This window comes from Mustelus asterias, chromosome 4 (assembly GCF_964213995.1).
Source record: "Mustelus asterias chromosome 4, sMusAst1.hap1.1, whole genome shotgun sequence".
In the NCBI taxonomy this organism is placed as follows: Eukaryota; Metazoa; Chordata; class Chondrichthyes; order Carcharhiniformes; family Triakidae; genus Mustelus; species Mustelus asterias.
The window spans coordinates 77,814,374-77,829,461 of record NC_135804.1 but is presented as its reverse complement, the minus strand read 5'-3'; the positions used below and the strand labels follow the sequence as shown (position 1 = coordinate 77,829,461).

At 44.0% G+C, this 15,088-nt stretch overlaps 1 protein-coding gene across 5 annotated transcripts in view; it reads right to left on the bottom strand.

The window, feature by feature from the left end:
• Positions 1 to 5,555: 5,555 nt before the first annotated feature.
• Positions 5,556 to 15,088, bottom strand: part of LOC144492792 (sodium- and chloride-dependent neutral and basic amino acid transporter B(0+)-like) — a 73,615-nt gene continuing 64,082 nt past the window's right edge. For all 5 annotated transcript variants that reach the window (XM_078211218.1, XM_078211214.1, XM_078211216.1 and 2 more), the window contains 5 exons: positions 14,049 to 14,167; positions 12,473 to 12,572; positions 11,982 to 12,091; positions 11,704 to 11,874; positions 5,556 to 6,025 (listed from right to left, as the gene is read on the bottom strand). In XM_078211218.1, coding sequence (XP_078067344.1) covers positions 5,888 to 6,025; positions 11,704 to 11,874; positions 11,982 to 12,091; positions 12,473 to 12,572; positions 14,049 to 14,167 — 638 coding nt within the window. In that variant the 3' untranslated portion in view covers positions 5,556 to 5,887. The remainder of the gene's footprint in view (positions 6,026 to 11,703; positions 11,875 to 11,981; positions 12,092 to 12,472; positions 12,573 to 14,048; positions 14,168 to 15,088) is intronic.

The following is a 15,088-nucleotide window of genomic DNA, read 5'->3' as shown; positions in this document are numbered from 1 at the left end:
ATAGGATTCTGACTTTGTGATTGTGTAAAATGGATGGTAGTGAGGCCACAGCCTGTTTTTACATCTCCCCAGATTTTAATTCACATCGGGGTCAATGGGGAAAGATGCAAAACGGGTGATAGCGAATCAGCAGCTTCCTGATTTCACACCTGAACGGCCTGGATCCGATTTTCAGATTCTAACTCCTTGGGTGAGATTTTCCGGCTGCGCACACCCCAAGACTGAAATTCCTGCCCCAGGTCAACGGAACTTTAAATGGTCCACTGAATTTTCTGTCTTGCTACTATGATTGCCATGGTAAGTGGGAGGAAAATTCCGCCTCTTGTTTTGGATTCTCTCACCAGGTTTCTTTGCATCTACCTCATTAAATCCCTTCATCATTTTAAACACGACAATCAGATGTCCCTTTCACCTTTCTAATTTAAGAAATGCATCGCATGCTGATGTAACTTGTCTTCATAATTTAACACATTAAACCCTGATACAGTTCTAATGTTTCAACGTGTGCACCAAATGAGTCTGACCAACACTCTATATGTCAACCTCACTGTTGAATTCCACCCCATTGAGATAAAGACTCAAAATCCATCAGCCTTTTTAATTCTGTTTTCGAACTGTGCACTAGCTTTTCGAGATTCGATACGTAAACATCTAAATCCCTTTGCTCCGTCATAGCTCCTGGTCTCTCACCATCTGTATAATTTCATATAACAAATGTGTGATTTCACATTTGCCCAGCTTGAATTCCATTTCACATAGATTTTCCCATAAGAAATAGGAACAGGAGTAGGCCACAAGCCCTTCAAGTCTGCTCCGCCATTTAATAAGATCATGGCTGATCAAACACTGAATCCACTTTCCTGCCTTCTTCCTGTAACCCTTAATTCCCCTACTGATAAATACTCAGCCTTGAATTCCAAGAGTTCACCACTCTTTGAGAAAAGAAGTTCTTCCTCAAATCCATCTAAAATGAGCACCCCCTTATTTTGCCTCTTGTAGCTCCCTGTTGCTATTTAATTTTTATGTCAAACTGGAGCCTCATGAGATTATGAAAACATAAATTTAAAACAGTTTGGTGAATATTCTTAATTGTTGTTCCATTTCTTGTCCTTACCTGCAGTGTTTCTCTGTGGAAAGTCTGTTCTCCTCATAAGTCATCTAGTGATGCTGCTATCTTTGGCGAAAAACACGCACCCTCTTTAATTGGCTGATGTAATACTCTAGCTATAGGATTTGACTTTCATATGGACTATCCAATCAGAGTCATGGATGGAATTTGTCAGGGGGAATCTTAAAGGATGAGTGAGCATTCACCCAAAAGCATGATCATGAATTCACTTTTATTTCCTCATCACATTCTACCGCACAAATATTCAGATTTATTCTGCTGGGCAGAGTCCTTTATTTACTGTAATTGCCTATAGAATGAGGAAGATTAGAATTATTTTTAAGGAGCTTAATATGTCTTAGATTGATAAGAATCCAATGAAATTGTACTTCAATCTTTTCTTAGCTCTTGGTGTCAAAGGGAGATGTGTAGGTTCACTTCTGTAGGAGATGGTCATGCTCATGTAATGCAGTGGGGCGGGTAATTTAAGCGGGAGGCCAAAACTGGGAATCGCGACCCATCTTCCCGGGCCGTTTTTTCTGATGTAATCAGCCTTGCTCCGGGGAATGGTGTGAGACTGATTACAATGTCCATAGCCTCATTTCAGTCTACTTAACAAACCTGGGATAGTATCATCCGGGCTCACTTATGTTTCCAACCCTGCCAGTGGAGATCCACACCAGCAACCTGACCAGGCGTGATGGCCTCGCTGGTGTGAACGGAGGCCATTGAGGACCCCAAGGAGGTTGGGGGCAGGGGGGCAGTGCCTCTTTGGCAGTATCAGCCCAGCAGTGCTAGCCTAGCACCCTGGCACTGCTGGGCTGACATTCTGGCAGTACTCACCAGGCACTGTGCTGTACAAAGGGAGTGGGGCCTCATGGTGGCAGGGCCAGAAGGGGGCAGAGCCAGACTGGAGGGAGGTAGGAGGGGATGGTAGGAGGGAACTCTACATGGGGTGGAGCAGCAATCAGAGGCCGCGGCCAGCCATCAGAGGTCTGGGCCAGCGATCAGGAGGCCGGCCATTGCGAGGAAGGTTTGGGGAGGTCAGCGCAATTAAGGGGGAGACATGTTAACTGACCTCACAATATACTGGGAGATCGGTGCATGCGCAGTGGTCCCCTCATCAGTCTGAGGCCAGACTCTCCACTACTGGCATGAATCGCCTGATGGCTTCTGTGTGTCGTAAATTCACTAAAGTAAGCTCGCCCAAAAAACTCCCATTTTCCCACCTGTTGGGATTTTTGGGGGAAAATCGCACCTGCACTTTTGAAAATTTTTTTTCATGGGATGTGGGCATCGCTGGCTGGGCCTGTATTTATTGCTCATCCTTAATGCCCCTTGAGGAGGTGGTGTGAGCTGCTTTCCAGTAGCAGAGATGTCCATGTGGTTTAGGCACACCTACAGAGCTGTTTGGGAGGAATCTCCAGGATTATGAACCAGTGACAGTGAAGGATGCGTGGGTTCGTAATTTGGAGGGAAATTTGTAAAAGGTGGAATCTTTGCTGTCCTTGTCCTTCTAGCTGATAGAGGTTGGGAGTTGTTGAGGAGCCTTGGTGAGTTGCTGGAGTATCTTGTGGATGGTACATATTACTGCCATGGTGTGCCAGTGATGGAAGAAGTGAATATTTAAGGTGGTAAATGAGATGTCAGACAAGTTGGGTGTCTTTATTTTAAAGTTTATTTATTTGTCACAAGTAAGGCTTACATTAACACTGCAATGATGTTACTGTGAAATTCCCCTAGTCGCCACACTTTGGCATCTGTTCAGGTCAATGAACCTAACCAGCAAGTCTTTCAGACTGTGGGAGAAAGCTGGAGCACCCGGAGGAAAACCACGCAGACACAGGAAGAATGTGCAAACTCTTCACAGATAGTGACCCAAGCTGGGAATCGAACCTGGGTCTCTGGCGCTGTGAGGCAGCAGTGCTAACCACTGATCTTGTTGACTGTTTTTCAAGCTGCACTCATCCAAGCAAGTAGAGGGTATTCCATCACACTCCTGATTTTTGCCTTGTAGATGATGGACATGCTTTGGGTAGTCTGGAGATGAGTTAGTCACTGCTCTTGTAACTGCAATTAACTAGTCTAGTTAAGGTTTTGGTCAGTGCTAACCCTCAAATTATTGATGAAAATAGATGGTAATTCTGTTAAATGTCAAGGGGAGAAGATTAGATTCCCTATAACTGGAGATTGTCTTTATCTAGCATTTGTGTGGTGTGAATGTTACTTTCTACTTATCAGCCCAAGCCTGAATATTGTCCAGGTCTTGCTGTATATGGACATGGACTCCTTCAGTACTTGAACAGTCATGAATGGTACAGAGTGCTGTGCGTCCGTCAGTGAACATGTCCAATTCTGGTACCATTATGATGGCGGGTGGGTCATTAATAAAAGAGCTGAAATGGTTGGGCCCAGGACACTACCCTGAAGAATTCTTGCAGTGATGTCCTGGTGGTGGCACAGTGGTTAGCACTGCTGCCTCACAGCGCCAGGGACCTGGGTTCGATTCCCAGCTTGGGTCACTGTCTGTCCGGAGTCTGAACATTCTCGTGTCTGCGTGGGTTTCCTCCGGGTGCTCCAGTTTCCTCCCACAGTCTGAAAGACAAGCTAATTAGGTGCATTGGCAATGCTAAATTCTCCCTCAGTGTACTCGAACAGGCACTGGAGTGTGGCAACTAGGGAATTTTCACAGTAACTTCATTACAGTGTTAATGTAAGCCTACTATTGACACTAATAAGTAAACTTAAACTGGGGCTGAGATGATTGACCTCCAACAACCAAACTCCAACCAGTGAAGATTTTGCCCCCCTGTTTCCCATTAATGTCAAATGTACAAAGGAATATTGATGCCATAATTGGTTAAATCGGCCATGATGCCCAGAACAATCACTCTTACCTTAGCTCTGGAGTTCAGCTCTTTTGTCCATGTTTGGATCATGGCTGTAATTAGATCAGTGGCTCTGACAGAACCCAAACTGAATGTCAGTGAGCAGGTTACTGCTGTGTAAGTGCTGCTTGATAGCACTGTCAACAACACCTTCCATGACCTTTCTGATGATTGAGAGAGTCGACTGATGGAATGGTAACTGACCCAATTGAATTTGCTTTGATTTTTGTGGACGGAACATAGCTGGGCAATTTTCCACTTTGTCAGGTTGTAGCTGTACTGGAACAGCTTGGCTAAGGTTGGAGCTGATTGCAGTTAAGTCCTGGAGCACCATTCTTCAGTCATGCAGATAAGATGTCATCAGGGCCCATGACCTCTTCTGTGTCCAGCACATTCTGCCACTTCTTGATATCATGTGGAGTGAATTGAATTGACTGAGGACTGGCTACCTCTTATGAAATTAATGTATTGTCCAGGTCTGGTCAAGAGGGTTCAGTGACCAGTTAGACACAATAATATACAGCTGTTTGGGATGGTCCATGCTGTGGCCATGTGCGAGTTCTTCAGAGATGAAGGCACAGATGTCTGTTATCATCTCCCTGGAGAGTCACAATCTTCTGCAATACTGGATCTTGATCGCCTCCAGGCATAGAGATCATTGATGGTCTGATGTACATGGTTTTCTTGTCCCTCGCCCCTTTCCCATAACCTCCTGCTGTTCACGGTTCCACCTTTCCTGCAGGAAGTGTTACCCCTCATCTCACTGGGACAAAATCTCTGAGTCCTGTCCCATTGCCAGCTGCAGATTTCCTTTACCCTGTTAACTGCCCTACTGTGATTGGCATTCTTGCCATCTCCTTTTCTGTCTCCATGTATCTAAGAGATGATGACTTCAGTCAATGTCAGTGTACACTCTACCAGCCATGTGTGCAGTGCCAAGGGTATCCATCACCTTTGCAAATTCTGTGTCCTTTGCCCCATTGAACTTTCGGAGCCAGGAAAATACTCCTGAAGCAGCTGTCTCCCCATTTCGTACCCACCTACTTTAATCTGATCAGGAACCGACAGCTCTATGCGTCCCTCCAAAATTCCGCAATCCCCTACCCCCAAAAGCTTCTCAATAACTTCTGTTTTAATTTGCCTCAATAGGGAAGTGGAAAAGATTGCTGTATCCTGCAGCCATCCCAGCAAGTAAAACTGTCGAAAAAGTCAGCAAGATTCGCTAGGGTCAGTGAAATATTATATAAACCCTAACACTATTAAGACACAATCTGAAACCAATAAACAACATACTGAGAAAGAATGTCTGATAGTCCTTGCCTAAATCTATCTGATCCCTTCATAATCCTTTCATATATGAGATGTTTTAGAATATAAATCAAGGGGATCACTTGAACAAATTTGCATTTATCAATCTTGTCCCTGAATTAATTGTTAGAAGTATAGCTGTTTCTTTACAATGCCTAAATTCCTCAATTTAAAAATGATTGGTCCTGAAAGCAATGTACATCCCAGCACAAATGCCAGTATCTTCCTGACGGGCTCCTTGATACTGATCACAGCTATGCCAAGGATAGGCACCCTCACCATGAAGGGCACATCAGAAGCACTGTATAAGCATCATGAAGTGGATGTGCTGGGGAGAGACATGGTGCAATTTTCTCACTGAGACAACCAAATGGTTCCCCAACAAGTCCCTTAGAGGGCCCATAGTAAAATCTTTGTTTTTTAATTCTAATTCTCTATGGAGTCCAGGCCTCAATCCTGCCTTGGTGAATCTCAAGCTGATGATTAATATACACACATTGACACAGTGGTGGGAGTACACCAAAACAGTGATGGATTTTCAAGGCAATGTTTACAAATTGAACAGCAATTCTCTTGACATTCTTTACATCTCAGTCATAGTCAGATGTTGCACACAGTTAGAATCTTCTGCAGAATCAGGCTTGTTTCTGTACCTTTCCCCTCTGTGTTGTTCCAAGTACGGGCCCCAATCAGGAGCTGATGTGCAGGCGGCAGAGATTTTCTGTGAAAATTGAAGTGAAATATTTAACCATTTCTGTCTGATTTTTACCCACCGTTAACTTCCAACTGGAAAATAATCCTGATCTCAGTCACTATCTCACAGCTTGTTCCAACAAGGGAGTCAAAGTGAAATTAGCGGGAGGTTTAGATGATCCCATTACTTACTAAAGGAGGAAACTTTACTCAAGGAGAGAGATCCAGATAGATTGGTTTGGAGGGTTTAAATGAATTTGGCAGCCACCCTGAACCAAAAATCAGCAAAGAAAGTAGAATTAGATCAGAGAGATAAAAACAGTAGTGAAATTAGAAATATTCCCAAAATTGCAGAGAGCAGATTGAGCAGTGGCAAAATCAAGTGACAGAGGACGTAATAAATTACGCCAATGTCAATGTCCGCAATGTAACTAATAAGGTTGTTGAGCTGCAGGGATCAATTGTTACATGGGATCATGACAAATGGGCAGAATTCTCTCATCCAGGACTAAGTCCCACGGATGGGGAGTGTTTCCCACTGGGGAGGACATCGGGAATTTGTGCAGTATCACACGATCCCAGCCGTATAAATTATTCAGTCAGGGGTATCGCACTGTTGGATGGGACAGATGACCCACTGTCCGTCGTCATGTTAGGGCACCATTTTTAAAAGACATCCTGACGCAACTGAGCCACTATTGAAAAAAGATGGACCTCCTGAAAAGGAAGATGGGCCTCCAGGAACAATCCCAATGTAGGAAATGGACCTCCTTGAAGACACTGAAGATGAAAAATCCACCTGATAGATTCTCCCCCAACCCACTGCTGCATGTTCCAGGATCCACAGTCGCTGGAAGCCTCGATCCCAAATTCTGCCCCAGGCTTTCTTCAGCTAAGTACCGATATGTAGGTGCCATGTTGATCCAGGTGTATTCTGAACTGGCATTATTTCCTACTGGCAGTGCAGATAATCGGGCATGGGGATGGCTGACAGGGGAAATTCGAGACAGGCCTTCATCTACATTAGCGATATGCAAATTGGTTTCAATGCAAGTCTATGGTGGGAATTGTGACCCACCATGGTGGGTGGGAGCAGAAGATGCCGCCATCATTTTATGCCAACATGAAATTGATTTTTGGACCTCCCACCACATTGTCCCCCTCCGCCCACCATTAAACCCATGGCAGGGTGCATGGGAGAATTCCACCTATTGTTGTGTAACAGAGGCCTAGCTCAAACAAGGCCATTCAAGTAGATATTCAATAGTCAGAAAAGGTAAATCAGGAAGAAGAGAAAGGGAAGGGGGGAGCAGCAGGGTTAATTAGAGCAATGTTACTGTTCCGAATTGATCAGATATTCTACATAATCCTGGGATAAATCTTTCTGAGTTAAGGAACATGTGGAGTTGTTATATTGCTGAGAATTTTAATTTAAAGTCATGTTTCAGAGTTGCAAATCTGTTAGAAAATTCTAAAGATTGTTCAACAAAATTAGAATAGTAGTATTACATAGAATATAGAACATTACAGCGCAGTACAGGCCCTTCGGCCCTCGATGTTGCGCCGACCAGTGGAACCGATCTAAAGCCCCTCTAATCTACACTATTCCAATATCATCCATATGTTTATCCAATAACCATTTGCATGCTCTTAATGTTGACGAGTCCACTACTGCTGCAGGCAGGGCATTCCACGCCCTTACTACTCTCTGAGTAAAGAACCTACCTCTAACATCTGTCCTATATCTCTCACCCCTCAATTTAAAGCTATGCCCCCTCGTGCTAGCCATCACCATCCGAGGAAAAAGGCTCTCACTATCCACCCTATCTAATCCTCTGATCATCTTGTATGCCTCTATTAAGTCACCTCTTAACCTTCTTCTCTCTAACGAAAACAACCTCAAGCCCTCAGCCTTTCCTCATACGATTTTCCCACCATACCACCATATTGTCTCCAGCCAGGATAGTTAGTGAGATTTTGCAAGCCCAGGCAAGTCGTGGGGGTTACAGACAGTGTGACATGAACCCAAGATCCCGGTTGAGGCCGTCCTTATGTGTGCAGAACTTGGCTCGCAGTCCTGGCTGGAAACAATACACATCTCTTTAACCCGTGCTTAACCCTCTCTCCACTCACATTGTCTCCACCCCCAAGACCTGGCCACCTGCAAAGACTCGCATTCCAACCATCACCCTGCAAACTGAGCCCGTGTCTCCAGATGCCCCGCCCGTGAACCGAAATCCCACCCATCCGATGAAGGAGCAGCGCCTCGAAAGCCAGTGGCCCCCTATTATGTGACTATAATTTTTCTAATATAGATCGGCAAGAGAATAGGGAAGAGAAAGACAAGAATTTCTAAAGCGTACTCAGGAGTTTTATCACCATTGTGTCTCCAGTCCAACCCAGGAATAAAGATGCATTGGATTTGGTTCAGAAAAAGTAACTGGTCAATTGTTTTGAGATAAAACAGCTAACAGTGACCATAACATAGCTTGGTTGGTAGTAATTATGGAAAGGCACCAGAAAATATTAAAGTTAGTAATGCTCAATGAAGGAATAAATAGTGGTTTAAGGGACCAGACACAGATCGATTGAAAAAGGTGATTGCAGAGCAAAGCAATAATGGAGAAATAGGGACATTTGGGCAGCACGGTGGCACAGTGGTTAGCACTGCTGCCTTACAGCGCCACAGTTCGATTCCCGACTTGGATGACTGTTTGTGAGGAGTCAGCACATTCTCCCCGTGTATGCGTGGGTTTCCTCCTGGTGCTCTGGTTACCTCCCACAGTCTGGTTTGGTGCATTGGCCATGCTAAATTCTCCCTCAGTGTACCCGAACAGGCACCGGAGTGTGGCAACTAGGGGATTTTCACAGTAATTTCATTGCAGTGTTAATGTAAGGCTACTTGAGACACTAATAAATAAACTTTAAAAACTAAAAACTTTAAGACATTTCAGAGAGCCAATTCAGGGGTAAACAAGACAAATTCATTCGCAGGGAATAGGCAGAACATTCAAAGGTAATGCAGCTTGGATGCTGGAAATCTGAAACAAAAACTGCTCGGATGCTGCCAGAACTGCTGAGTTTCTCCAGCATTTTCCATTTTTATTGTATTTGCATAGTGCCTTTCATAACTTATGACTGTGTGGCCAAAATCCACTCCAACTCCATTTTCAAATTTGCTGATGACATCACTGTAGTGGGTCGGATCTCACACAACAATGGATGGAGTACAGGAAAGAGATAGGGAATCTGGTGAAATGGTGCAACAACAATATTCTCTCCCTCAATGTCAGTAAAACGAAGGAGGTTGTCACCGACTTCAGGAAGCGCAGTGTAGCACATGCCCTTGTCTACTTCAATGGAGATGAAATGGAAATGGTCGAGAGCTTCAGGTTTCCAGGTGTTCAAATCGCCAACAATCTGTCCTCCTTGCCGTCACTATAATTAAGAAAGCCCACCAATGCCTCTACTTTCTCAGAAGGGTGGTACTGTGGCACAGTGGTTAATATTGCTGTCTCACAGCTCCAGAGACCTGGGTTCAATTGCTGGTGAGCGTCTGTGTGGAATTTGCACGTTCTCCTCGCATCTGCGTGGGTTTCCTCCGGGTCCTCCGATTTCCTCCCACAGTCCAAAGATGTGCAGGTTAGGCGGATTGGCTATGCTAAATTGCCCCTTAGACTCCCGGCATGTGTAGGTTAGAGGGATTAGCAAAGTAAATATGTGGGGTTACAGGGATAGGGCCTCGGTGGGATTATTATCAGTGCAAACTTGATGGGCCAAAAGGCCTCCTTCTGCATTGTAGAGTTTCTATGGTTTCTATGCTAAGACGGAGGAAATTCAGCATGTCCACTTTGACTCTCACCAATTTTTACACATGCACCCATAAAAAGCATCCCATTTGGTTGTATTACAGCTTGGTATGGCTCCTGCTCTGACCAAGACCGCAAGGGTTCTGAACGAAGCCCAGTCAATTACGCAAACCAACTTCCCATCCATTGACTCCGTCGGCACTTCCTGCTATCTCGGGAAAGCAGCCAGCATAATCAAGTACCCCACGCACCCCGCATATACTCTCTTCCAACTTCTTCTGTCGGGAAAAGTACATAAGTCTAAAACATGTACCAACCAACTCAAAGACAGCTTCTTCCTTGCTGTCTTCAGACTTTTGAATGGTCCTATCATATATTAAGCTGATCTTTCTCTACCTGTAACTGCAACATTATATTCTGGACCCTATCCTTTTCTTCTCCCCTATGTACTTCATAGAATCCCAACAACAATCCCACCCAGGCCCTATCCCTGTAACCCCACACATTTCCACCTAATCTGCACATCATTGGACTGTGTGAGGAAACCGGAGTACCCGGAGGAAACCCACGCAGACACAGGGAGAACGTGCAAATTCCACAGTCACCCAAGGCTGGAACTGAACCTGGGTCTCTGACGCTGTGAAGCAGCAGTACTAACTACTGTGCTACTGTGCCACCCTCATGAATGGTATGTTTTGTCTGCATAGCACGCAATAAACTATGCTTTTCACTGTATCCCAGTACATGTGAACAATAATAAATCAAATCAAATCAAATGGCCACTGGCCACCTAAATGCCCTTTATTACCAATGAAATAGTTTTGAAGTATAGCTACTGTTGTCATGCATCCAACAGTGTTGACGACACACACACACACAAAAAACAGAAATTCTACTCCATGAATATTGAAAGATTGCAGGCGCGATTCTCTCAAATTGATTCGAAGTGCTGCTGCCAGTGGGAAAATCGGAATCTTTCCCTCTGACACTGGCAGCACTATCCAGGCCCCATTCAACAACTTCAAAACTCAAAAATCTCCCCCGTGGGAGTCACGCTGCACTGAACAGCCCAAGCACGTGACCACTAGAATCAGAGATCTGCTGTTCATCTGACAATCAAGACCACTTCCTGCTCTTCTTTCAGTCAAAGGGACTGAAGGAAGAATAACCTATTGTCACATTACTGCAGGAAGCATTTCATCTTAGTTCATTTATGAGATCACTCTTATTGATCTTAAACAATGGATTTACCTCTGACAGACTGAACTGCAGAAAAAGATTCAAATTTGATTGGTTTATAATAAAAATTTATACATGTGAAAAGAAAATCTAATAAAAACGTTCAAGACTGAACTGCTCCCCAAAAATTTAGTTCATTACAAGATTAATTAGATATTCCATGCAATGTCTATTTAAAATATGCAGTATAACTGAATCAAACTGTAGTTTTCCCATGACAACTGCATCCCAATGGTTCTATCTTTCATACAAACCCATGATAATAGAATGGGGTGCAGCTCTGAAATTGTACCTAATGCAGGAGCATCAGGGTAGTATGTACACTAGGGTTCTGAGCGTGTGTACAATAAAGCAGAGAGATATAGGTTAGCACATGTAATGCCTCATGAGTCTCCCGGCCACTTCAATGTTTTACAGAACACAGATATTAATCAAGGTCTTTACCAAAATGATGCCTGAAATCATCATCCGAATGGGTGATTTCCATGTATTCCAGGGCAACAAGGAGAAATCTAGCCATGAGACCACCATCCCGGGAGAAACCAAAATGCCCCCTCCCTCCACCTGAAACCCCTCCGACCTCCAGGTCAGATGGAGGCTATACTTACCTCCTTCCCCCCCACAACCCCCCCCCACCCCCATCATTGTGTTTCCTCACCTGACACAATGTGGCACCCTTAGCTTGGACAACTCTCACAATAGCGACAATGGGAATCCACATAAGACAGAAAATGATCATACACCAGCCAAGCGCTGTTGACCAGACAGGGTACTCGACAGATCCATATGTTGGTGGGACAAATGTTGCCAATGACCAGAACAAGATTACCTGAAGGCAATAAATGTGCAAAACCATGTCAGAAATGTGATGAGATAGACTATCTATAGAATGATTGTCCATTGTTTAAATCACTGAAAGATGTAACCTCTCCTTACTGCCAGCAAACACGGAGAGATAAAAATCCAACACATTCTCCACCACAACCAGAAGAGCCAATTCCTTTCCCCAATCATCATCTCAACGTCCTTGATGAATCTGTTTACCCCTGTGAACAACAAGAAAAAAGAGAGACACAATCACTTGGTTTGTCCAATCTTCAGAGCAGCTAAGAGTGAAGATATTTGAACAACATCCCCATCAGCAATTAACTGGAAAATGGCTGCAGTAAAGTGTACCCTGACAACAAGTAGCTGGTCATAAATGAAGAACACAACAAGAGAGGGTGATAGATGAAGAACACTCTGCCTTTTTGATGTTTGGAACCAATTGAAGGAAAACCTTTGAAAATTGAGGACAGCACTGAATTCCCAGGACTACCAACATTGAGACAACCAATTCATTTGTTTTCATTCTTCTGAAGATGCAAATACTAATTATAAAAAATAATGATTTCATTTTATTTCATTGTTTTCTCTGTGGTGCTTACCATAGATCCAGCTTAGCCCAGTGACTTCCAGCAGAGCAGCTACAAGAATGCCCCATCCAGCACAGAAATGATCAATTAATTTTACCCAGTAAATTCCAGCCTGCAAAGAAAATGTGCCACACATAAAACTCCGTTCAACAGGGGCAATGTCTGGCACATTAAATCACCATTTTTACTCAATGTTGAAGCAACTGTTAACTTAGCGTCACTATAACATTGCTTTCTCCCTGTTTGACAATGTATACATTTGGAATAAAAACACCAATTACCAGATATTTCCATGTCTCAAAATCATAGAATCCTCACATTGCAGAAGGAGGTCATTTGGTCCATGGAGTCTGCACCGACTCTCCAACAGAGCATCATCGGAGGCCCATCCCATTCCCTATCCCCGTAACCCCACGTATTTACCCCATTACTCAGGTGGGTAGGGAGGCAGGTGGGTAGGGAGGCAGAGTGGTAGGTGGGTAGGGTGTCTATTAGGTGTGTGGGCCAGGCTATTTGGGTTTGGTTGGATTGGGAGAGTGAACTTGGGAGGGTAATTGGGTGGTAGAGGAGTTGAGGGGCATGGGGGTAATTGTGGGCTGAGGGGGAGAGTTATGGAGGATAGAGAGGAGGGGTAATCAAGGGGTCGAGGAGAGAGTCAACGGGTCAATGTAAGTGATGGGGGTGGCGGGGGAGGCGGGGGGGGGGGGGGGGGGGGGGTTGTCAGTTGCAGTTACCTTGGGGTTAGATTAGGATTTTTCTAACATGTCCTGGGTAACGATCCAAGTCAGTAAACCAGTACTGTCTGAAGTCTCTGATTATAACTTGGAATAAGAGACTTGTTTTGGAGGATTTCAAGGAGCAGTAGAATTGCCCATCGGAAACTCAAATTTACAGAGGAATTTCCACAAAGTCAGTGAGTCAAGACATCTTCGGAGTCCCGACATCCATCCTGGGTCATTCTCAAGTCCCTTTGGATAATCCCATTACCATGGTGATGTGGGTAAATATATTAGCGACTATAATACATTTATGTCTCAGGAAGACAATTTCGTTCATCTTTATTACATCACCAACTGATTGCTAACATCCTACCTTCAAAGCATCTGATTGTTTGTTTCACAATGATCCCAAGCGTTTAGCCTCCAGACATCTACATGGGTCATACACACTGCTTTTCGTTGTACACAGTTGAATCCTAGTCAAGGGGTTTACAAGCCTCAATCTTCTGATTCAAGGGGTGAGTGTTACCAACTGACTCAAACGAACATGGAGACTGAAACTTACTGAAGTGGCCATCCCTACATTGAAAGAAACAATTGCAAACAATATCCCATTGATAAAACTAACTCAAAGCCTGTTTACAAAGCTAAGATTCATCTCTTTAGGCAGGCTCTGTATTTAGTAACAGCTGATGGAGAAGAATCTGTCAGTCCCACACAGTCATTGCACAATATTAAACAAATGGAAAAAACAACCTGACCAACACACAGGTTCCTTCTTTATCACTGAATCCTGTGTGATTTCTGCTACCATAGAGTCAAAGCCAGCACAACTTAGAAACACAGCAGACTAATGAAGGACAATTTACCTGTGTTACACATTCGAGACCAAGGAAATATAATGAGAACCAAACACCAGTTATCAGGCAAAGGCGCTTTCGTCGTAGAAACTTAGGAAAGCTGTCCAGCAGGGTGGTTATAATTGTTTCTGATTAAATAAAAAGTTAAATGGGATTAGCAATTAATTAATAATATACTCAATCTCAAAGAAATCCGCCATTAGAGACACCATAGCACTCTGAGCAGAGGAGCACTTAGGGACAGTATCTTCCCTCACTCTTTGTGATATTGGAGGGATGTGCTCAAGTTGTCAGCCTTTAAAAGGTTACAAAGCAGAATAACACTACAAGGTTCACTTGTGCTTAAGCTGTGTTTGCGCCAGGAGTAGGATCCTGATGATCTCCCCCAGGTGGGGCAGGTTGATATCATCACGCCATTCCTGAAAACCATTTGCAGAGAACTCGAGAGGTCAGTGTTATAGTGCCATTGAGGCCAGAAGACCAAAAGCACCTGATTATACTGCATCTCATCCTTTCCAGCAGGACACTAGGACTGTAATAAGGAGGGTGAAAAGGAGAATTGGAGGGAAAGTCTTGTCTCTGTGTACCCAGCAAGATGTTTCAGGAAGAGGCAATGGTCCAAGCAATGGGCCCTCTGAGGAGCAAAGCCCTCAGTAATGATAGGGAGACTCAGCCTGTCCTCTCACTTGGAGAGTTACATGGGTAAACTCCATACTGTATAGATGAGGAAGTAATTGGAAAGTGGGTTGGAATTGAATAAACAATATCGATGCAGAGCAAATGGGGTGAAATTCCAACTTTTATTTGTGATTGTTGTCTCAAGCGTTCCAGATACTTGAAACTCCTTCCTTTTGCAGAGCAAAATCACAATCAAATTAGGATTTAAAACAAAAGTCAGGATAAATATAATGCTTCCAGCTATTCACTAAACATCTTCATGCTCTCTGCACATGTGGGGTTGATGGTTCATTTCAAACTGATCCTTTCCCTGGACATTGTCACTGTTTCTTCTCTATAAATATCATCAGGATCAAACCTCATGTCCAAAC